General features: G+C 41.7%; 1 protein-coding gene across 5 annotated transcripts in view; it reads left to right on the forward strand.

The window, feature by feature from the left end:
* rbfox3a (RNA binding fox-1 homolog 3a) overlaps positions 1-25,806 on the forward strand; it is a 158,736-nt gene that overhangs the window by 41,624 nt on the left and 91,306 nt on the right. For all 5 annotated transcript variants that reach the window (XM_088359694.1, XM_088359695.1, XM_088359696.1 and 2 more), the window contains one exon: positions 15,555-15,605. In XM_088359694.1, the coding sequence (XP_088215820.1) occupies positions 15,555-15,605 (51 nt within the window). The remainder of the gene's footprint in view (positions 1-15,554; positions 15,606-25,806) is intronic.

Here is a 25,806-nt window from a genome sequence, read left to right on the forward strand (position 1 = left end):
AAGGGTAATTTCCTTACTCATGTTCAGTGATATGGCTTTTCTCGGAGAAATTAACTTACCAGCTTACGATGATTAATAGCGGTTATTTTTCATTTGTGTTTGTCTTCCTTTTTTCTATCAGGCTGGCCAGCCTATTCTGTTAAATGCGTGCTCGAATCAAATGAATAGCTCAGTGAAACAAATCGTATTGTTCTGTATCGCTGCACGAGCGCTTGTGCAACATCTTACGTAGCGCCTCTCAAAAAATGGACTTCCTGCGCCTAAAGTCTGACCATGAGCGCGTCGCTGCCACCTACTGTAGTGGATGTGCAGTTACAATTGGAGTATACTTCAATTCAGCTGGGATAGGCACTCAGCAACACATAACCTTGAATAGAATAAGCCGTAGATGAATGGATGGATGGATGTTCTATTTGCTCTGTTTTATGGATTAAAATGTGCTATGGGATATAAAGGGAAGAACGGGTCTCCACTAATCCTCTACTCAGGTGTCAGAAGGGAACGTTAGCCATTGTAAATAGCAGATCCCATGTTACCCGCTTCATTCAGCATGACTGTTTACCGGTCAGCCCTCGTAGATGTTTTTTTTTTTTTTTCTCCCCCTTCCCCATCCCGCAGCCTCCTGCCGTCATTGCACATCTGAAAGTGTCGAATAAAAGCAGCATTATGCTTTCTATTGCCATTCATTGAGAGACACCTTCAGGGATTTGAAATTACTTTCACTGGCGACCTTCGAAAGCCTCCCTTGCCCATGCTCCCTCCCTCCCTCCCGCCCGCTCACTTCATGAATACAGCAGCAGACGCAGTTTTAGCAATTCAGCTCTTATTTGCTTGTCCACAGTGGCTTTACCTGCACTATCTCCTCGCCCGTGGGAGGGATTTAAGCCGTGTGTGAGGAGGGGGGGGGGAGAAAAATGTATTTTCAAATACAAATCAAATTGAAAGCAGCGCGTGGCCTTTCCTCTCAAGGTGTGTTTGTCTGTGTGTAAACATTTTTTTTTCTTTTTGCACCGGAGATGATGAGGAAATGGTCCCTCCTTAGCTGTGAGAGGCATATCATTTGGATTTGAAAGGCTGTGGCGCAGACACAGTTGCTTTTGCTTATGAACTTCATGTTTTGATCAAGCAAAGGTGAATGCACAAGATTAAACAAGTCAAGCTGGTTTTAGAAAAATTCACAGTGACCTGAAACGTAGCAATTGTACCTAGCACAAAATGACCAAAGTAGTTCAACTACGTCAAAGCGATTTAGGAGCCATCAGAAAAGCAAACCCCCCCCAAATATTGATTTATGTATGTATCTATTTATTTATTGTAGTATAAATGAACACTTACCGTTAAAATCTTTAGATAATAATGCTTACAATGATGCTTATTAAATCAATTTCTTTCTCATAGACAAAGATGCTCAGCATTCTTACACACCTCAGCGCTCGTCTTTACACTGGCAATTTTATTCTCCATATCTCTACCCAGAATTGTGATGACTATCTGAGCTTCCGCGAGGAGTCGCCAAATAACATCCATTTGTTCAAATGGCCATTCATGGGCTGCCCCCTTTCTGCTGCATTATCAGACCGTCTTTTTATTGGGCGGTTAGGTACAGTGTGACGTCAAAGCAAAGAGCTGTTTATAGGGTTTAGCGCCACCGCCTTGGGCAATGTCGCTTCTGTAGATGCTGCTACATTATGTGATTTAAATCAAAACATGGGTGATTAAGCAGAACTACGGCGTCCCAAGCAAGTTCTTGCAAGAGAGTCAAAAATCTCGACAGTCTGAAGGGATCTCATACTTTGATTGTTCTTTCTTCCCTCCCTTTAAGATGCAAACAAATGAGTTGAGAGATTCCTCTGAGTCGAATGGAAAGGTTTATTAGCTCGCGGCCCTCCACAAAAAGGACGTAAATAAGCGTCTTACCTCTATTCATTGTCCTCCAGCTGAAGATTGTGCTTGCTCATCACTAAGTCAGTTGATTGTCTAAGATTGTTTTGCTCAGAGAATAGGAGGCGCCGCTCTGATCCACACTGCTTAGCATGGAAGCCGTCCTTCACTGTCCGCCTACCTCTCTTTGTTCTTCTTTTCATTATTCCCCGTGTCTTATTTCGATTTTTTTTTTTTTCCTGGATCAAGTCTTGCCCATCCTTTCTTCATCTTAATATCTTGCTGACCTGTCCGCCTCTCTGATGTTTGGAAAGTACACCCCAAGTGCCGCCCCTTTCTGGTCTGGACTTTGACAGGGTTGAGAGAGACTGCTCATTAATGTCAGCACCTTGCTTTATGCGTGTATGTCCAGAGCAGATTAAACCCAACTCAGGTTTGTTTTCACTAGACTAGAAATTTTAATTTGGCCAGAAATGACCTTTGAATGCTTAGATGAATGCATGTGATTCAGAAGTGGAGGCTAAAACTTTTGGCCCTGTTAAAGTTTGTTCAAAATAATGGAAGTGGTGACAAGAAAGTAGTTATGGGAGCAGAAGATGTCGTCATTGGAATGAAAAATAATCAGAAGTAGGAGAGTGCACCGATTTCTGTTTATGAATACAATATTTCTACAAGCAATTGCCAATGCAATGAGATCTGGAGGAGGTCTCCGTAATCAACACTTGTCATTGTAAATGAAATGCTAAAGAGAGTTCCTGTTTTTGGATCATGAGGCAAACCCAGGACAGGTTTGGAGCTATTCCTGTAGAGATCCTACCATCTGCTGGTCAGGACTGCGCACTGCAAATGGCTTCAACTTGCTGCACACTTGCCTCACATGCAAACACAATTGGAATTGGATTGAACGAGTTCATACTTTGATGCAATTGTAGTTTGGCATTTGTAAGCCCTAATGACATGATATCAGTACACCTTTTTTTTAATGGTATTTTGCTATTACTATCATAATTATGATGATGATTGATTGTGATTATTATTCTATGTTGTGGAGCCGTTGATATCATCATCATCCCTCCCTACTAACCCAATCCAATCCCTTCTGCTTTAGAGCCATGTTTGGGATCTGCCAAGAGATGGCAGTACAAACATTCGCTACGGTTCTGCACTGGTACAAAGCAAAGCAATCAAATCCGTTAACAGCAGTGATCACTGTTAATTAACAAGAATCTTTATGTATTGTATGTATTTGACAATCTTTTTGTGTGTGTGCTAAGGTCACATATTTGACTTGTGTTTGCATTTCCATGTCATTTAAAAAGTTCAGTACCGGACAATAGAAGAACAAATGCTTAATATAGTGAACGAATCATTTCAAATGAAAATTCCCAATCTTGCCTGATTAGTCCAACTTTTTAAATTCCCCGACTGTCTGCTGCACCTGGCTTTAACCCTTCCCTCCTTTTTTTTTTTTTTTTAATTTTAAACAACAATCCATAAACAGCTGTTGAAGACTTTGATAACATGCAATTGATTCATGCAAACTATGTTGGCTATACTTTATGCTTGGATGCTCTGTGTTTCCTCGCAGGTGTGACTTTTTATGCGAGTGTCTATATTGCAAGTTTGTCGATGAATCTATAGTGCTAAAAGGATTCTTATCCCTTTGTGGGTGAGAGTCTTGATTGCGTTTCTTATCATTGTGCGCCACGCGTCCGTCTACCTTTTGGAGCTTGGCTGATAACACAGAAATGCTGACGACAGACCGACCGTGTGTGGCCTGCTCCTGACTCAGGCCGGTGCAAAAAACAAAGACTACACTACAAAACATGCTACATTTTTAATACCCTTACTGTGTGTGTGTGCGTGTGGGTGTGTGGGTGGCTTTCTTGCGGCAGCAGCAGCAGCGCAGCGGTCCACACGTCAGTTTTTACTCTAACCTCCAGACAAATATGAAGAAATACCCAGTGGGAGATATTTTGTTGCTTTCTCCTCTGCCTCCGAGGCCTCGGTTCCATTTGACACTTAATTAAAGCCTTCATTAGTTCCCTGGGAAGTGCAGATTGGTCCTCTTTTGCTTATTAACCGTCGTCTTTCCTTGCACCTCTCATTATGTGATGCTGCGTAATTGCAATGTGCCATATTTATTTTTTGTATCGAAGAGCCGTTTGCCTGCATACAGATGTGGGAACAGGCCCTTAGCAAGGGCTTTATGCGCAATATTTTCCCGATGTAAAATGAATGTTTAAGGCACACAAATGATACAAAGGAAGGTATCCTCTTAAATGATCTGGCCATTGAGATTCACAAGAATATAAGGTAGTATATATAAAAGCAGTAATTATTTGCCAAAGGCTGCTTGTTAGCCCGAGCAACAGAAATGACGTATCTGAGCAAGAAGCCATTGGCTCGGCGGCATTTGTTAGCCCATGTCGACCGACGTGAGTGTCATTGTGCATATCATCTTTCCCACATGTTCATAAAGATTCCCATTATTCCAGCGCTTTTTTTCCCCCCCAGCCTCCGGGAAGAACAATGGACTGAGTTTCTCCATTGTGCAACCTTAAATTAAGGCAAAGATGTATTTATGAGCACCCTGTGTGACATTAACGTTTTGGGAGGGAAAATAATGGCACATTGGGCTTTGGGGTAAAGGTCCCGTAAATCTAGCGGCTTCCACTTAGCATGCTTTATTATGCTGGTTGTCAAGGCTCTCATCACCGTCAACGTCCTCCCAAGCGTTTGCTTTTCCTTCCTTCCTTCCCTCCTCCCTCCGATCGTAACACATGATTCTGCAACCTGGCGCATTTACTACAATTGAAAGTATTTGTTGCACTTATTTTGTGATCCTGTTCTAATTTGGTATGACGTGCACTTTTGTTACTGCTGAGCTCTGCTTTAATCACTCGAAGGCACCCGCCACTTGTGCAATGTGCGGCCCTTGTGTGTGTCAGCAGATGTGGCGGTTAATGCCAGCAGTCATTTAACCGAAAGGTCAGGATTGTAATTATATCAAAGGATTGCATGTTTGGTGCATGTGTGGCCTTCCCTTTGAGGCCTTCACAGTCAAAGAAGCCGCCATGATTGAATGGAGGATTTCGTTTTAACACACAGTTTGTGGGTGAGCTATCCAAAATGACTTTGGGAGACAATGTTCAAATATTTTACCTTTTTTCTTTTTAACCTGGGCTCCATCCTTCCATGTGCTTCCCCCACAATGTTCATCCTTTGAGGAAACCCCCCCCACCATCCGTCAACATGCATGATTTTGTTTTAAATTGGAACTGAAGATTGAAATGTAGAGAAAACAAACGCTTCAATTCATTGTAATGTTACATTCTCTTTGTATGATGTCATAGTTTAATAGTTTTCTTTTTTTTGTTGGTACTCTTCTCATGTTTGACTAATTTGGTCCCACAGACGTGCCACTGGTGGGCATGTGTGCATTTCCAAGAGTAAAGCAAATTCCAACATGCCAGCAGTGTAGAAATAATGTTGTTTCGCAGCAATAATGGCCTTCACGAGGGGCTCTAAAGAAAAATGTTACGTTGATGCTGGGAAACAAGGGAGCCAGGGCTACCAAGGTAATAACTTAAATATTTAATCATCCTGGAAAGTCAAAAAATAACACTTTTTTAGGCCCTGACCCAAAAAATAAATAAAAAATACACTCACTCGCGTTAACTTCTCTATTTTCTAGTTTGACCAATGCAGCATCAACTTGAGGTGTTGCTATTGACATCACAGATTTAGAAATAATACACGCTAGTGTCATAAACCATGATTACTAGTGTTACTCCTATAAATAAATTAAATAAATGAATAAATGAATAAGATTTGCAGTAGGTCATTTCCGTCATCCTTGTCCAAAATTGGCAGATATAAAGGAAGTTGGCCGCATGCTCCGGTGTTTCTCCCTCCCGCTATCATTCTCAGCACATTAACTATTGATAATCTGTGGAAAAGCATCACATTCAGAAATAAAATCACTGTCTAAATGTATTCAGAGGCTGCTCATAAAACTGTAATTATACACATTACTTTGAATATGAAATGCTGGCTGACAGTTATTGTCAGAGGCTAATAAAAGACATGAATCTTCTCAGCTGTTGGGCCAGCTCGTATCGAGGGAAGCCTGAGAGAGTCTCTCCTCCATGTCCACCTCACCCCGGAGCCACACGTATATATATATATATATATATCATATATTCACTGAGCCAATTGGGCCTTGGACTGATGACCAAAATTGAACGGTGTGGTCTGATATGAGGTTTGACTGATTGACGGCGTAATCCTCCAATCATGACGGTGTCATGCCCAGATTGACAGGTTAATCCTCCGATGGTGACGGCGCCCTTCCCAGATTGACAGGCTAATCCTCCTATCATGGCGGTGTCAATCCCAGATTGACAGGCTAATCCTCCAATTATGACTGCCAATCCCATACTGACATGAACTCATTACTTTTGTTTTATCATCCAAAATGAGTCATTATTTGAACTCCTCTTGCAAATGTCAAATTTGGTGTCAAGTCCAATGTTTCATTGCCTTGATTGGGCTTTAGTGTTCACTGTTTGGTAATTAGGGCGTGTCAGGTGATGGGTCTCCTTTTTACAGTTGGTCCGCTTCTTCTTAAGTGTGCGTAAATGTCCATGTGATTCGTCAATCTGTACGTACAGTATCATTTGCCTCATGGCTGGCAGCCAATGGAGGGGATCAAATAACGCGAGCCGGAGATGGGAGCAGAGATAATTGAAAATCAAAGGAGGACTTTGTTCATTTGATTAGGCAGCACTGGATTGTTCCCATTCAAATGAGATTTTATTATGACGCGCAATTAAATTGAGCTTGCACTGAACGAGGGTGAGGTTAGGTGAAGATGAGAAGAGGATCAATGAAATATCGCCACAAAGCCTTTAGGATCACGTTTACATTTTTGTCCAAAATAGGATTTTGTGGTACACGCGCAAACAGATGTGACGAGGCTTGTATTTGGCCGTTAATATAATGGTCCCAAACTTACTTTAGGTCTCCTGCTTCGGCTACTCAGCTATTTTCTGACACGTTAAAGGATATGCTGGCTTGCAGCTAAGTAAAAATAACCGTATATAATAAAATCAGGAGTGCTGTGCTACACTTATGGTAATGGATGCAATGGAAATTGTTGACTCTGGAATTATTCAGATTATGCAAAGTTTTTCAATTCAATATAGAAAGCCCATTGTTGTACCCCACAAAGATATAAACAATGGCCACTTATTCAATTTAGGTTCATTTTTAAAGGAAAATGCATGAGTGTAAAGGAAATTTCCTCTTGCAGGACAAATATCGAATTATTTTTTATGATTAGCCCCAGTAATGAATTGTCTGTTACAAATGCCTTAAATGCAAATAAATCTTCCCAAGTGAAGACAAATATCTTTGCACAAGGGGGATAAAAGAGCGCAAATGTTGTGACAGTGCTTTGCATCCAAGCCTTGAGACTTAAATCATTCACGTCAACTAAATCCCAGATGTCCTGCATTTCCAGCGACAACGTTGCCAGCTCTTGAATTAGTGCAGAGACTAATTAATATGGCATGATATTCAAGTTTCCAAACAATAAAAGAGACACAAAGGGAGAATTAAGCCTTTGCAGAGAAGATGGACGGAAACATGAGCCCCTCGCAAGCGCAAATAGAAATTTGTCTCCATCAAGTCCCTTAGCTTTGTTTGTCATCCTGATTTGACCATTGAGTGAAATGGAGAGGGACTTGAAGCATGGCTGAGCTTCCAGATATTGGCTTGAAAGTAAATCTTTTCAAACAGATAAAGACAGAATTGTTTAATTGTTTGGATGGCGCTGGGACTAAGTTGACACTAACTGTTACAATCTGAAGGATGACAAAACAAAACATGGAAAGCATCTGTAGAAAAACTATCCGTCCATTAATAATGCCATTCATTAGTACTAGAATTGAAAATCTAGCATTTGTAAACTCTTCCAGAAGGTATATTTATGCGAGCATAATATGACCACTGCCCAATGGCGGTGCTAGGATTCTTATTTTTTTGCCCCCCCCTTTCCCTCTAGCTCCACCAGTGCCGCCACCAATCCATATTTTCCTTTATGTTTAAACTCACAATCTGGTCACCCTAGAGCTGCTTCCTGTTCCCAACTCTTGGTTATACATGTTTTCCTTTTGTGTAAAGCTACCCAGAGAACAATTTATCACGACCCAATATTGTCTTGGCTGTGTGAATGAGGTTATATTTCATAATGGCATTCTGTAAGACAATGCTATTGTTCTGGTGGTGCAGGTCGTCCATAGAAAGGTAAAATTGGTTTTATTTTTTCCTGTCCCATTCAAACAATAATTCTCCATGCGGGGTACACAATTTATTGACTTTTCCTTATAATGATTTGATATAGGAAACATTTGCAACATTGTACGACTGCTCAGATAAACGAAAGCCTGATAAGACGATGTGTGAAATCGCTTCATGAGGTTTGTAAACGATGTTGTTTCTGAGCATTGTCGATTTTGCTCACCTTCCCCCCCCCACCGCCACCTCAGTACTCGTAGTCTGGCACTCTTCTTTTGCCACTCAACATCTATTTAGCCTTTTGATTGCCTACTTGGTCACTGGAGAGGGCACTTATCTCCGTGGCTGTTGTCTGTGGACTTGGTTTGTTATCCCACAGGGCCCATTGTTGGACAGCCCGCCCGGGTCAATGGCCCTTGCCGACCAGCTAAGACAATCAGTGTACACTCAATAGCTGACCCATTAAGATGTGGAGTGGCAATAACAGGCCAACTCCAGATCCTCCAGTAAGGGGGTGGAGGTGGGGCAAAATCAATGGGCTATTTTGGGGCTCAGCTTGGGAAGTGAGAAAAAAATATATCACCTTGCTTCATTCATTGGAAATCTTTCTCAGTAATTGAGAACACTATTATAAAAGCAAGGAAGGGGCAAAGGATAGATTGTTTGACAGTTGTTGTGATGTTTCAATTTTCCAAGGGAAATGTTTCATGATTTGATTTGATTTTGTAGCCGTTTCTTCCTATTGCCATCCATGAACCCCCCCCCCACCCACCTCTATGCATGAGTGTTATATCTTTCTCTCTCTTGGTAATGAATGGCCGCCCATTTATCTGAGTGTCAGGCGGAAGCCCTGAGGAGGTGTGTATCTCCCGAATCAATATCTCATTAGTTTAAGAAGCCCAGCCCTCTCTCTCGCTCTCTCTCGCTCTCCCTCCAAACTTACTCTGTTTCTTGCTCAGTTTATTTCCGATACCGTTTCATCATCAGACACTTGCTCTTTTGATCCATATTTGATTCTTTTGCACGGTTCTTTCTCTTCTCATGACTATTTTCCTATTAGTTGAGAACCTCTACTTATTGATGGCTTGATTTTAAAGTAACTTTATCTGACGCTTGAGATTAAATGAAGTAAATACATAATTAGAGTTGGCAGGTTTGTTTCGGTTTGTTGATCCCTCCCCAAATATGTCTTCCAAAGACAATTTGTGTTGCTCATAATTCTAGCCTGTCCTGCAGCTTTTTTTGCACTTGTTGTTTCTCTCCGGTGTTTCTGTTCCATCAGTTACGAGCTGTAACTCTTCATGAATGACGACAGCTACTTATGGCAGGCTCACCGAGGGGTGACATAAAGCACTCCAAAAGGCTTTTTCCAAAGCCACAATACCGTGTGTGGTGATCATAAATGAACTTCATCCAGTCTACTGCAGACCGCCAGCGTTAGGAGAGAATCAGCATTTCACCACTCAAAATACAAATATGAATACAATAAACACCAAGTAGGAATTGATTTCCTCATCCAGAGCAACCTTCAGTTGGAGCCTAGGCTGTTTATTTATTTATTTCCATGACAGTGTTGTTATACATGCATTGTGTTGAATTGAATGAAAATAAATTGAAAGAGTAGGAGAGGACATAGCCAATAGAGACGTCTCCACAATAGCAGCAAACTTTGCTGTCCTGTGCGCAAATTGTAATATGCGATTCTTCCGGGAAACATGGGCTTTATGTTTTATTTACTAGGAGCAAACAGTACTTTCTGGCCAAGTGTGTGTGTGTGCGCTTATTTGTCTGTGTTTGTGTAGGCATCTGTCGAATGCTATAGAATGCCCATGTTTTCAGTAGCTCAGTGTCACAGCCTGACCTTTTTCATTCAGAGTCCAAATGTAGCCATTACTGATCCATAGTCTCGATATAGCAGCGACACTCAACTATCAGTACTAATTCTGAATACATTTAAAATAGTTCACATGTGAGTGGAACTTACGACATACAAGCTGCATGACAAATGTCAATATGCTGCTTTTCTCGGATGCCGATTTTGCATTGTGAATGATTATTTTTTCTAAATAGATTATGAAAATGCATTTCTAAATTAAGAATGATGTATTTGCTTGTGTGTCAACATTTGTTTTGACAAATAATCCTGGTCAGTAAAGCTATAGTTAATTTGACAAGAGACTATTTAATGTAATAATATTTTATATAATTTATGTACTGTTGTGGGAAAAAAAAAAAAAGAAAAGGTTCCTAACTTTGCTCCCCACCTATTGCCAGGCACTGTGGGGAATGACTGAAAGAATGAGATTGCTGTGGCGGGAATTGGTTTCTGCCAGCATGGCCGTTCTGAGCCGCTACTCCCTGCCACTACTACGGTATTAAATGCCTCGGGGCTGCTGGGCCGGCCAAGAGTTCTGGGGAGAGCTCCATCAGTATAGCAGCAGTCTTCCAGTACAGGAATAGGTCCTTTGAGTTACCAAGGCCATGCTATCTATGGCTAAAGTGGACTTTACACCTTGCTAAATAAGCCCCTTTTTAGCCAACTTTCCCGACTGGTCTGACTCATGAAGACTTGGTCATACAGTTGAGAAAGGGAAGAGGAGGCGGAATTTCTGACCATTTTGCGGACTTTTCCGAGACTCGTATTCGTCTGGATAAGATGGAAAAGTTGGCAAATATTGGAATTGTGTGACTCGTCTGTGTTCACGCTCACAACGCCGCAACCCCCCGTAAGCATGCCCACTCAATCCTCAGTGTTGTTTGGCTTCACTGTAGATTTAATGAAAGCGACAGGCCAGCAGAGTGGTCGCTCGCAGCAGATCCATGACAGTGACTCCGGTGTCATTTAAGAATCAATAAAGCAAAGGCAGCAGGACGAGTGTGTAAGTGCACGTGGGGTATTGTGTGTGAGGGTGTGTGTGTGTATGGGGGCATTAGGTTTCTTTTTGCGATTGTCAGCAGAATGGGGTGCGAAAGGGTCCTCCTCTCTCTTTGACACACACTCAAGTATAGTGATGGACTAAAACCACACACACGGTGCGGGCGCTTAGAGTCCAAACATAATGCTTGCTTGATTGAGACTCAATGAATTCTTACAGATGATTGGAAAGTATTTTGGACTTCATCATGACTTTGAAAGTGCAACAAAAGTCATGTCAACAGTCCTTTTGCTCACAAATTTGAGGTACGGTATTTACAAAGCGCATTCATTCATCAGGGGTCTGTTTGATTATAGTATAATAATTAGCTTGAGTTCAAATGTACCATGATGACTGCACAACACACACGCATACACACACGCTCCCGAATATGTGCACGCAACCATTAATTCCCTCACTCGCCCATTAGTCTTGCATTGTTCCCCTCCAACACGGACACAAGTTGCTAATGCTAGCTTGGATTATTCTGAGATCAGCAGTTTTGACAATGACCGAGGTTGTATAGAATGTTTACGTGGCCTTTTTGAAAGTAGAATTCTTTGGGGGAATTTCTATGCTTCTGCTAACTTTTTTCTTTTCCACCAAATGTATCAACAATTTATTTTGTCATGTACTGTAAAATTGATTAATAGGTGTCACTTTGGGAGTGTTTATCAGCAAAAGCCAGCTATTGAATCCTCATGAGTTAGTATGATACGAAATGTTTTCAGTTGGAAGTTTTATGATTTAAAATCAATCACTACGCAAAAAGAGGTGATGTCCCTGTGCAATGACAATTGTTCTCCCCCTTGATATTCCGCCATAGTTTCAGCAAAGCTAGCAAGTAAGGGTGATTGATACTTAACTGTGGGAAATCGACGGGAAAGGTCTGAAATGAATATTTCCATTTGCATATGAGATACTCTGTACTCTACTGTGATCATTTGCGGCACGTATGAACTACTTGACTCGAGGGTGGCTCATTCCACTGAGATGATTCCTCTGTCAAGCTTAGTTGTTTCAAGAGACTCCCCTCCCATTGTTGACAGTTATTGCCGGCCGGAGCTAAAAATGGACAAAGAGTTGCAATGGAACCTGCTGTAGCTGTAGCATGTTTTATGAAGCCAAGAGGCTTGATGCTGTTATTGTTCACTGTAGCACTAACCCGTGAAATAGAGTTCACCCTAGCAGAGATGGCAGCTTACCGCTCACCCATTGTACCTCCAGGCATTCGGATGTTTACAAAAAGACAGAGGTTGAGTGAAATTCAATACAAGTCCACCGTACGCATGCACACACACACACACACACACACATCCACGCACTAATACAGCATTGTCTTTGTTCCATGTAGCCACAGTGGGACTCATTACATTTTCATGTTCCATTCAATCATTCAACCTCTCGCACCATTCCCGTGCCTCCCTTTTTTTTTTCTTCTTCTTCTTCTCCATTCTCGGTGTTTACAGCACATTTGATCCCTGAATTATTTCCGGGGTTAATTGTTTCTGATGCCAAGAGCTTCACCCTCACTCTTCATCCCTCTCCATCTTCTCTACCTTCTCTTCCTCCCCTTTCAATTACCTAACTGCCACCGCTAGGCATGTGAGAAAGGAGAATAAAACACATGCAACTAGGAAAATCTACACAAGGCCTTGTATAAGATGCAAGAGGCGCTTCATCCATTTATGCATGCCTCATTTAAGTGTTCCTATTGTATGCATCCCCTGGGAGAATGGATGCAGATGAACTGGCGGCGGCGGCGGCGTATGGGAGTTCAGGCAAACACACACCCACCCTTGCAAAGTCACACAAGGCAAGCACAAATGCCTATGTAGCCAACATTTTGCTGAGGCTATGGTCTTCCTCCTGTGCAGAGAGACATAAAGATCAGTGGCCATAACGCACAGCCAAGCATACTGGAGTATATGGCCACAATCAAGCTTTTATGTGGCCCTGGCACAATAAACGCTAGTGGGAACTGAAACCTCCATTCTGTGGACTGTGGCTCTCCACAAAGTAAGCACACTCAACCAGAAAGTTAGATTTGTGTGAAATGACTTCAAGTCAACTAGAGGGAAAGATCCTAAATGAGTGACGCTCAAAAAAACGACCAAACATTTTTTCTTTGGAACTTACTCTCTTCACATTTTGTTCAAAAAAGACATGAGTGAAAAATGTAGTCAGGCATTCATTTCTTGGATGATATTACTACCACAACCTGATCAATCACTTCCTGGAAATCTTCAGATATACTAAATGCATGGTGATATGGATTGATGAAACACTCATAGAACTGCAACCGTTAAACCAAAATTCAAAAATTACGTCTGCTTTTGTTTATTTATTGTCGTATACATTAACACTTAGCTTTATTATTATTTTATGTGTTTTAATTTGAATCTTTTCGTATGTATTTATTTTTAAATACTATTTATTTAACCTCTATGAGTAAACAAATAAGATGGTGGGTAGTAGTGTCTTGTGACTAAATGTGTGTGTGTGGGTGTGTTGCGTAGCCAAGGAAGTCTCATCAGTGGCCAGCATTACCCAGCAGCATGTCGAGATCTGAAAATAAAAAGGCCCATTAGTTGAAGTGAAGGAGTTTCCAATTAAATTAGATGAAATCTATGAGATTACTGCTGGCGGGGAAGCTGTGATCCCAGCATTAAAAGCTGACATCCTCTGAGCTCTGCTCTCATCATTACTATCCCAAAAAAAAGGAAAACAGTCTTCATGTGTTCCCTTACGCCATTGTCAAGCATCCACCCTTAAGGAACTTCCACTGCTCTTTATCCTCCTAATCACTAATCGAAAAGTAGCGCCCCAGTTGTACTATAACATCCACTCCTCCCCCTTAAGCAAATGACTTTTGCCTTTCATTCCAAACCAGGAGGGATTTAGTGAATGACATGATTTTTTCTTTTTTTTTTTTTTTTTTTTATCGCAGCTTGTTACCTTTTTTGTCTTGATGCATTTTTTTTTAAATCCACACAAGCTGTTTAGCATATTATTTTTAATTATTTTGTACGTTATTTATTATGAAAGAAATTATAATTAGGCCTTTTTTTTTTAACTCCTTTTGAATTTTACAACCTTCCCATAAGCAATCACTCATCTGCCAAGTAGTACTGATAAATTGTTTGGAATTGACTGGAAAAAAAAAAAAGGTTATAATGGAATGGATGTAATCTGCACACTGGGGAGACTTCCCATACTTTCTTCATCTTAAATATTTGGAATTTGCTGACTATTAATTTATTTCATCCCCCCGCCCCCCTAACGCTCCCTTTTGCACTTAGGCAATACCTGGCCTCAAATTTGGTCTCATCTTCCGCTATCTCTTCAGCTCCGTCTCAGTGTGTGATAGGACACAGGAGGCTGATGTAATTTGATTGGAGGTATTAAAGTTGATTTGATTAAACATGGGTCAAATTACCGGATGGTTAATGGAATCAGGCCCAGTCACCTGCCGGGTGGCCCCTTGACGAGTCACACACACACACAGACACGCACGCACACACACGCATAACCCAATCATGTTCCTTGAGCGACCGCACAAGCTGGCAGCGGCTCAGATAAGGAAACACGGTGACATCACTGGCTTCTACTCACTGATGTCTGACATCATTCAATGCGGTCAGTTAGAATGATTGTTGGTTTAATTTTATTTCCAAGCCACGGCTCTAATCTTGTTATTGGTCCTCCCGCTATTCATTATAGGCCATTGTGAGCACCGCCGGTGTGGCGACGCCTTTAATATATCTGTATTGGTTCAAGTATGTTACTATATGTTGCAAATGGAGAGAGCTAATGATGTGTTTTTTTTAAATTCATTACTATTTAATATTCTTATCTTTTGTCTTCTAGGAATTTCTAGGATTTGTATGACTCATTTACATATTTGAATATTATCTTGATGCTTATGTTTCTTTTTTTTTTGAGTCATATCTTTTCATCTTGTTTTTTTAAAATCTTGTACCATTTGGTGCTAGTTAAGATGAAAGAGAAGAATAGCAATGTGCTTTTCACAGCCGGAAAGCACAGAAACATACCGTAAATGTATTGGGTTCCGCATTTTGTTGGGTTAAGGCATCACAGCAACCTTGGAAATGGTTTTCTACAAAACACTCATTCTCGATGTGTCTCTGAGCTCTCTCTCTCGCTCTCTCTCCCTATGGCGTACAATAAGAGCAACACATTAGATGAATGGTGGCCATTTAAGAAATGCTCACATTCACACAATTGCCACCATCTTGCGCTTGCCATATACATTTTTAATCCGAATTGGCCTCGCCTTGCCATTACGCCAAACTAATTACTACAATACAGCAGCAGCAGCAGCAGCAGCAGCAAGAGTCAAGAAGTAGCCCATCCTGTTCTTGCTCTTTGTCTGAGCCAATGGAGGCACCAAGTTTGTCTTAAATAGCTCTTTCTTTTTGTGCTTGTCAACAGGGCCTTTCATTCCGAACAGTCGGCTGTACATGGAGACCCCCATTTGGGCAGGTTGGTGGAGTTTTTTTTGTTTAGTTTTTTTGCATACAATTTCCCAAATCTTAAAACACCTCCGGTACCCAGGTGACGCTTTTTATGCGTGCGTGCTTGCCTGCCCGTGTGCGTGCCTGCCCGCCCGCCCGTGTGTGCAGCCAGCTGTCTTTCCGAGTGCAAATGTGCTGACTGCAGCGCTTTGGTTCTGGGCATGCCCACTCTTAGTGGCTATAAATCCTGAGCGCAGTGCTCTGACTGTGTCAGCAGTCCAGCCAATGAATGGATATTAAACGCCACAAAAAAAAGGCTCTTTAATTCAGCTGCTGCCTGGGCCATGCCGTTGGACATCCTCTCTCTCTCTCTCTCTCGCTCTCTCTCTCCTCTCGTTATCCATCTATCCGTTGACTTTTCTTTCCTCTCGCTTTCCTGCTGTGTAATGATGGAATGTCACTTTCATTCTGGCCTTTTTGGAGTGAAATGTGAAATGGCTCACCCGCAACACACTTCTAGCACGCATACATCATGCAGTTTGATCATTACAGATTTATGATGATTATTTCAATTAGATATGTGGTTCAAGTGACTGCTGAGAAATTTTACATTTGGCCATCTGTTCTCTCGGCCCGTCGATACTAATCTAATAGAAGAGGGGCGGATCAATGACAACTCGCTTAGATGTGTGGAAATATACACAGTGCATGCATGCAATTACTCTGCGGCACACCACCAATTTTTTTTATTCTATATATATTCTATATATATATATATTTTATATATATTTTATTATATATATGTAAATATATATTTAAATAATGATCATATATTTATTTATATGATGCTTCATTGATTCCATGATTTCTAGTATTACTGTACATATTTTCAGAAGAGGCCAAGTCATTTTCCAGCGCCTTGAATATTTTAGCGGAAAACTCTGATAACATGAGAAGTGACGGGAATTCATAAAAGGACTTTGAGTAATCACACATGCACATACGCACGCGCGCACACAGCATTGTTCCCTATCCATCGTAGCAATTACAGCTCAGCCTTCTTTAGCCTCTATCGGTGTTCATCAACAGGCCTCCAGGCCCATCAAAAGCTCTGACGCCCAATCACGCTGACATGGAACTAATTGAAAAGTAGCGCACTCCTCAAAGTAAAGATCTTCGTTAGAGAATTGCGGCTTCCTTTGAAGAGGAGATGTGTTTTGCTGATACGGTGCAAGAGTGTCACAATGTGTCTGATGTGCATCATTGAATGGAAGCGATTTCTTTTTCTTTTTTTCCCCTCAATTGTTCTCATCAATTTATTTTATACCCGTGCGGTAAATTTGCTCTGAATGTGTTCTCACAAAACAGTGGTGCAGATTTGGGAATTTGAGATGCAATTTTCTCCGTCGGAGGGGTCACTCTATGGCTATAAATCAGGCCATGTGGCTATTTGTATACATTTCCATTCCATGCGCCTACATTTTGCGCCACTGAACTGGAAAGCCTTAAAATCCATATTGCATGAGCCATAATGTAGTTTTTGACAGTGCAAGCTTCAGACTATGGCGCTGATGCATGTCCTTGATACGATGTGATGAAAAGTACAATGTCTAATGGTATTTTGCCGTGGTTGTTGTGTGAATGGTGGCATATACTATCCCCACTTAGTCATTTACAGTAACGCTTGTCGACAAGCCTCTATCCCAGAGGATCTTCCCCCTACAGCAAAACTCCCCCAATTATGTTTTCAGTGAAAATTAATTTTCTGCATATTAGCTTGATTAAAACATTTTTGGCGGAACGGTAAGCTCAAATAATTGCCTTTGAGGAACAACACAGTTGTAAGATGTTGTTAATGTGCCATCCATCCATCCATCCATGCATCCATCCATGCATCCATTCATCCATCCATCCATCCATCCATCCATCCATCCATCCATCCATCCATCCATCCATCCATCCATCCATCCATCCATCCATCCATCCATCCATCCATCCATCCATCCATCCATCCATCCATCCATCCATCCATCCATCCATCCATCCATCCATCACAAAGTCACCTTACAAAAAGTACTGCAATATTCCAGTGTTTTTTTTTTTTGTTGTACTTTCTAAAGATGTGTATTCAGATACAGGGATAAACAGTCTTGCTGCTCAACGTAAAACCCACTGCGTATCTTAAGAAATATTTCCTCCCCCAAATCTGCCAAAATGAAATGTACCTTTCTAAATTGCATTGTATTTTATCAGAGACAAACGCATAAGCGCACTGTTAGAAAAATTGTATATATATGTTATCATGCGTTCTCTAATGAGTACTTATTCACAATGTTACTGTTCAGTATGCTTGCTGCTTTGCCTTGCTTATTCTTATCTTGTACAACAGAACAGAAGGATTACGGCTGGGTCAGGGGCGAGATGACGGTTGTGTCAAACAAGATGCTGCTGACAGCTCAGCGTCCACCAGAACAGATCGTGAAAACAACACGTCAAACGATGCGTCATGAACCTTCTGATCTTCCTTAAAGAACGTCACTTTCTCTTTTTATCTCTCAGAATATCGCTTAAACTGTTTTGCTGATATAGCCATATCTGCACGCAACACTTTGTGCGTTACTCTTTGTTTCTTTTCTTACGAGACGAAGCCACAATCTCTTTCCCCCCCCCTTAAGGGCTAATCGTCTCACACTGTGGGTAGGGCATTTCCAAATAAAAAGAGCGAGGAGTGTAAAACAGATTTTTAGTGTATTTCGGGACTGCTGTAAGTCTGATTGCACTCCTCGCGAGAAAAGACTCAACATTCTGCCTCACTGGTTTTGTCTGCTGATCCTTTTGCTGATTCTGAACCTGACAGATTTTTGGGGGCTCGTCCGGGATCTCAATAGACCTATTTCGGGGTTCCGGCCGACTTTTCGACGCAGGACAAGTCCTTGGCCAAGGCATATAGATAGAGAAACCCTTTTCACGGGGCTGTCTCGATCAGTCGGTTGGACACCGGAGTGGTTGACGAGATCATCCGAGGAGAAGGCCCAGCAGACTGTGAGTACGAATCTTGATTCTGTTGAAAGGAATGAAAGTGTAGTGGCAAGAGGTCACTTGAAACCTTGACAATTCTAGACCCTATCAAGTGCATTTAGAAACAGTTAAATTCTGTATGGGATGCTGGAGTCCCCTGACGTAAACGTCAGTTAAATTCCATAGGAGGGCAGACTCCTCTGTTTTCTAAAGAAGTAAAGACGTACAGGTAGTTGGAGCAGTTAAATCCCGCTGAGGTGTCGTGGGGCCTCCTCACTAACCTTCCTAATGTGTTAGTTTTCTGCTGCCATCTGTGGTGGGTTTTCCTTAACCCTTGTTTAGCTGGTTTGGCTACTTTCTCCATGAAAAGATAGGTTTTATATTACTTTGAGAAAAAGGTAAAGATAAGTTTTCCTTGCACAATAGGAAGGTTAAAGAGTTTGTTAAAATCCACGGGAGGGCGGGCTCCCCTGCTTGCCTGTGAGACGATAAGAATGCGCATTGTGTGAGTGTGTGTATGGTTTGACTGAGAGTGATCTCATTTGAGCTCTCCTTTATGTAAACAGTGGTTTTGTGAGAGTAGAGGAAAGGAGACATTTAACCACTGTTCTGTGAATTAAATTGGCTTTAGGACACTGTAGGTGCCATTCGAATTGCCAACTCCGAAATTTAGAGAAATAAACCATGGGAAAATCAAATAGCAAACAAAAGCCGCTACCCCGACATGAATTAAAATGCAACGGGTCGACACCGAAAATATAAAATATCTTGACAAATGCATATTTTGGACAGAGGTGGTTGCATTATGCGACGTGGCGGTGGCGAGGCTCTCCGCACTTCAGTTGCTCCCCCCACCCTTGTTATCAGCTGGGAAGATTGTCATGTCTATGTTGTGGGCCCGTGTGTTTGTTTCTGTGTATGTTTGTCTTTGTGTATCAGTTCGTTATAAAGGTTGGAATTGCGTTAAATTGGTGCACGAAAACGGTGTGCTAGACAATGGTTTATCAGATTTGCATTGTTAAATGTAACAATTAGAAATTATAGAATAATATGACGGTTGTGGGCAGAAACTCATCCGACGAGGAGAGTGCCCAACCCTCATAAAAATGTGAGAGTAAGAGAAAACATACATTGTAGAACTGGATAAAATTAGGTTAATGATTAGAAATCAATGGTGTCATTATTATTCTCTAATCCCCTGCATTGCAAATGTCTTCTTGATGCAGATAGGTTAACAGGCTAGGACTTTAGTGAGGAGATAATTTATCAATTGATGGGGGTTAGTAATTGTCCGAATTCTAGTCACATGTTTTGAGGGACCACAGCAACAACACTATATTTAATTTGCAGGCCATTATTTAGTATGATATGACAGTGTCTAGCTAAGTAGACTGTTCTATCAAAAAAATGTGAGAGTGAAGGAGGAGGTTTGATTTGTAATCTGACATTTGGGTCCCATTTTGAAGAGTCTCTGCAGGAGCATAGATTGTTTTTGTTTAAAGATATGTTTAACAGTTTATCTCGGTGCAGTAAGGATATAGCAATTTTGCAAGACTTAAAATTAAAAATTAAAAAGCAAAATTACATTCTCATTTTCCCAGATGAGAGCAAAATTGAAAGATAAGGAAGACGAAGAAAAGATAAAAAAGAACTTGCTGTTGCACTAACAGGAAGATGATGACAGTGTCAGCGCGAGCTCGCTTAAGAATCGCAGCTAAGAATGTGATGAATGAAGATGAGAAAAATGATCAAATTACAAAGACAGATGTTGTGGCACGGCAAAGCGAACCATCCTTTCCGTCTTTGTACCCCAAATTAAACAACTAATTGCTTCCTATAATTTGAGAGGTGATGAAGTACAACAGGTTTTCATGGCATCCTTAACCAAACATTCGGCAAGCGTTAAAGGCACCTGGAGTCCTTTTGATCTCCAGGGCCGTCCATTGGAATATAACAGGGTGCCATTACAAATACAAATTGACCAACTATTGGGCAGGATAAAAATAAAATTCCAACGTAGAGCAAATTACACAGACATTGGCCGAACTAAACAAAAACAAGATAAGTTGTTTGAAGACTTTAGACACAGACCAGAAAGAGTGCTCAACTTATGTCTATGATCAACAACTCAAAAATGCTCTACATGCAAATTTGCGACCAGTATTATGTCGACAACGAATAAATTCGACAATTTTTTTCCCTATAAAATGGTGCCGTTTGGGTTTGAAGTATATGGTCGCTTCAAAGGAGGAAAAGCATGATTTAAGATACGCGATTGATCAATGAGAAGGCTATCCCTTGTGCCAGGGGTGTCAAACTCATTTGTTCGCGGGCCGCGGTGTAGTCATGGCTTCTTTTGGAGGGCTGGTATGACTGGTATACCCGAGTAGATGTGTGAGCGCCTCATATTGTGGGAGTTGCAAAACAAGCTGACGAGTAACTCGCTTTCAAATCAGACAAATACGAACTGGTCTAATATTTAAACTTACAACATTATTAAGAGGGAAGATAATTTGCAATTCGAGTAATGACATGAATATGAAGCACAATTTGACACCTGTGCCTTATACAAAGGTAAAGTAGGATTAGGAATTGCTTGCAATATAATTACAAATTAGTTAACACCTGTGTGATTGATTGATTGATTGATTGATTGATTGATTGATTGATTGTCAGATTGAGTGAGTGAGTGAGTGAGTGAGTGAGTGAGTGAGTGAGTGAGTGAGTGAGTGAGTGAGTGAGTGAGTGAGTGAGTGAGTGAGTGAGTGAGTGAGTGAGTGAGTGAGTGAGTGATACGGTTTTGCAGCTTTTTCACGAGGCAATTTAAGACCTCAGAGAGGAAAGTTCCCGACTCTATTGTATCCGTTTCAGACAATACATATGGTTTATATCCAATTACATAAATGTGAAGGGAAAGAATATTGTTTTTTCTGCATTTATTTGTTTTCTGCATTTATCTTATTGTAAAAAGGTGATCTCCGCAGACCCAACCTAAGTACGGAAGGTGAGCAAAGTCTGGTAATAGTGCCTGATCCTGGTGCCAAGATCCAGGGTTGACACGAAAGCTAGCAGAAGCCAATTTCCAAGACACCAACCCGAAGCTCAGGGTGTTGACTCTGAGGAGATCCAAAAACATGAGCATTAGAGAGTCATTTGGTGAGTACTTTAAGCGGGCTGTGGCCTGCGCAAAGTCTGCCATGTGTTTTTGGTTGCTTTTGCTGGTTTGTGTTACCATTGTATTTTTTTTTTTTTTCGGGGGTTATTTTATTGGGAGGGATGGAGTACCATGAGCCTCGAACATTCTTCTCTCGGGCAACTACCAACGCTGATTCTAATCAATATGGCTCATGGGGAAAAATTGCTAGACATAAGCACAACACAAAATCCCCTTTTGATCATGTTGTTTGTACACCAGACCGCGTTCCAACTTGCGTACCATGGCTTTTGTCTTGGACTTACAATAACTCATTAATGTTTACTGTGGCTCCTAATACATCTTGTTCTATTATTTTACCTATGAAAAGTTTGAAAGGTTTCGAAATTAAGCTGCCAGCCATTGCTTAAACCAAGCTGCAAAGCTTCACAAAGCGTGTCCAGTCTCCAAAAGTTTCACAATGAAATCTTTCACAATATTTCACAATTGTTATGTATGCGTGTTCAATCCGAGATGGATGCTAAGAATATACGTTAACGATAAGGGAGCCATTTTGTGACATATACAAACTTATCTCAAGTCTACTCGTGACGCTGATCACCGTCGATGGCTTGGTTCTAATTGTCGAAATTCGACCTCAGTCGTTTGTCGGCGTTAGTGTAAAGCTGTGTTTGTTTCCTCCTCATTAAAAATGCAAGCTTGGCCTTCCTTAATGATGATAGCACTAAGGAGCGGAGAGCCACCTTTCCATTATTAAGGCAAATCAACACCATTTGGGGCTGTAGTATCAGCGTGAATATGGTTTGGGTGACACGTGCACATCTCAGCGACATAAGTGTTATGGGTATGTACATAGACACCAAGGCCTAATGGCAAAGGAAGGAAAAGTTCACCAGACACTGGCTGTGCTGCGCTGTGCTCAATGTGCATTTGATTGCCTTTTATTGTGAACGCACAGCAACCCAGACGACTGACTCTGCAGTGTAAATGCCTTCCACTTCTCTTTCTATTTGTTAAAGTGATGCGCGGTGCCTCGGAGCTGCTTTTAACACTTCCAAAAAGGCCATTACAATTAAAGGCGCGCTGGCCAGAGCAAAGGGAAATGGAGACGGCTGTGATGAGAGTAAAAGAGGGATGTCAGCACAACGAGTGGCAGAGATGCTTTTAGCCCCTTTCTCCAGGAGTAATGTCCAATTACTGCTGTGTTTGTGCCCGGCCCGCTGCCTCACACTGTCATCGGCGTGCAAACATTAGGTTATGGCCCCCCTGCAATGGAGCCAGCTGATTGTCAGCTGCCATGTATCACAATCAGCAGGCAGGTCCGCTGGGCTGGGCCAGAGTGGCATTCCTCAATGAATATTCATTTTCATTTGCCGCCCGTAGACGACAATGCATTTGAAGCATTAGACTGAATAAAGCCCAAACACTTAGTCCAAGTGCTTGTTGACGTTTTTTTTCTCTTCACTTCTATAAGCTGATTCTGGCCAGCAGGTGGTACCAGATATGGCACTCTTGCCTTCTCATCCGACTAAACTAACAATTAGGGCATCTTGTGAAGCTAACTTTTGGATGAAACCCCCCAATCTAAATTTGCGCACCCAAATATTGCTTTGAAAAGTCAATCCACCCTGTCAAATAGATCCAAAACTCATGAAAGCACTCAAGTTTGCGTGCTATTCATACCCATGTAGACTTCTAAGCTCAAATCCTTTCAGCTGTGCATGAGTGAAGGCTGTGTCTTACTGAGGCTCCTTGACAGTCTGTTTAATGGGAGCTCATGAAGATGATGGTGTCAAAACATCTGTACAAGTGCTGACTGCCTAATCATTAACGGTGCGAAAGGCCATGTTTGCAACCGATGCTCTTATAAAGCGATGACACACACACGCGCACACACACATACTGTACATCGTTGGAAATGTTCAACAGCTGCTGTCACATCCTCAGGTCAGAGAACGCTACCTCACGCCCCCCCGACCCCCCCCTGTCCCTAAACCACGTATTCTTCCCTGCATTCTTCCCCGTCTGCCTCTCCTTGTGCGCTCTCTCACTCTCTCTGCTTTCTTTTTTATGTCTCTCTCTCACTTTTTATACTCTCATTCATCATGTTGACAGCAGCACAGCTACTTTTGTGAAATGGAGAAAAATGTTTAAGTCAGCTTTTCTCTGTCTCTTCCTCCGCTCCCTCCCTCCCTCCCTCCCCCTTGGCCATCTACTCGAGATGTATACTTGTGTGTGTGTGTGTTTGTGTGTGTATAGCCAACAGACAGGAGTAATTCTCGTTGGATGGGAAGCACTTTACATACGACACCGGTATGGAATTTTGCTGCAGATGCAGAGTTGCCAATTGCTAGTGAAATGAGCCAGCATTTGGTGCTATAAACTTTGGAATTTACACTCGCTCGCTTAACTTTCTTATCACGCAAACTTGACGAAGGCACAATATTAAGAAAATACGTAGACGAGGAAAGGCATCTGTCCAGGCTGAAAATTGGCGAAGGGTAATAATCATCACTGTCATCTGATATTTAGTCGATGATTTAGCTCAAGAATACGACAGTCCACTCGATAAAGCTTTTGTTTTTATCTTCATTAAAAATTGAAAGGGGAAAATATTAGTGGAAGGAAGGAAAACTTTGCAAAATGCAAGATAAGGCCGACAGATGAAGTTCACCTTGCTGCCTGTGCTACCAAAATGTTTCTATCTTCGCTCAGATAAATTTCACATGGCTCAGAAATGAAGATTTGAATTGCTGTATCGCTACAGTTTTATTTGAAATGTTACACTTGTATTCTGTGGCCAATGTGGCCTCTCCACTATCTGCCACTTCTCAATCGTGCATGTGTCAGCGGGTGGTTTGAACACAATTAAAGGACTGCTTAATAAATAATACCCCCCCGGTCCTCCCCTCAACCATAATAAATCCATGACAATGGCAGCCCGTACACTTTCTCCTGTTTTCACTCAATAATTGATGAAGACACATTCCTTTAGGCACTAATTAGATCAACAGGAAATTAGTATTTATTGGAATACAGGCTTTTCCAAAAGGTCATATTGAATATTAGCTCAACGCCGAGCGGTCCACGCGACACTCTTTTGCGGTTATGCAAAAGGCCTTCTCGTCTATTGACCGATACAATCGAGGGAGCGTGAATGGATGAGGACCGATCGGGACGTATTGTTATTCTCGATCGACGTATTCGAGCTATGGAATTCCCAAGTGAATTCAGATGGCCTAACCTGCTTCTCAATGTGATATAGTGAACATAAAACATGATGAAGCCGTGTGATAGGATAGGAAAGGCCAATGAGAGAACAAGCCTTTGATGGGCTTTATTATTCGAACTTTGATTTATGATAATTGACCTCAAAGTGGAGACGGTCATAATTAATGCTGAGGAGGGAGGAAAAAAAGATAGCGCTCTCTCTGGCTCTCTGTCTCTTTGTCGCTCTCCCTCCCCCTCAAATTTGATAAACCCCGAGAATCAATTTCTCGTCCAGCCAAACCAAATTTGGAACACAACCCATATTGATTATATAACAAGTTAATAGGCATATGTGAATATTTTCACCCAATTAATCAGTATAGCACTCCACCCTCGGTTCATTCCCAAAAGCGGGTAGGCGGGCGGTCGGGGAGAATATCAAATTCCAAGCCTCAGGTGGACAGCGTGGATGGCAGCAGCGTGACAAAGAGCGGTGGGAAGTGACTGATGAGTTGCAGAAGGCACATCCGCTTTTGTTCACCTGGGCGCCCTGGATGGGGTGATTAGCACTTGGGAATCTAGAGAGACAATGAGCGAGTAGAACGATTGGGATGTTCATGATAGATGTGCTCCACATACGACTTCATGTGAGTTTCTCCTCCTGGACTTGAAAAGGCTGTTTGGACCTCCATTTGCTTTTTTAATCACCTCCATACATAACAATCACTGTCTTCCACGCAAGAAAATTCCGAGCTTCACCTTGATTTCCCCAATCCCTATTTGGGTGGTGGTATTTCACACTCCTTCCGCCCGCCCGCCCCTCAGCGACTTCTTATCTTTGCATATC

This window comes from Syngnathus floridae, chromosome 18 (assembly GCF_059516105.1).
Source record: "Syngnathus floridae isolate MCC-2025c chromosome 18, RoL_Sflo_1.0, whole genome shotgun sequence".
NCBI classification, from domain to species: domain Eukaryota; kingdom Metazoa; phylum Chordata; class Actinopteri; order Syngnathiformes; family Syngnathidae; genus Syngnathus; species Syngnathus floridae.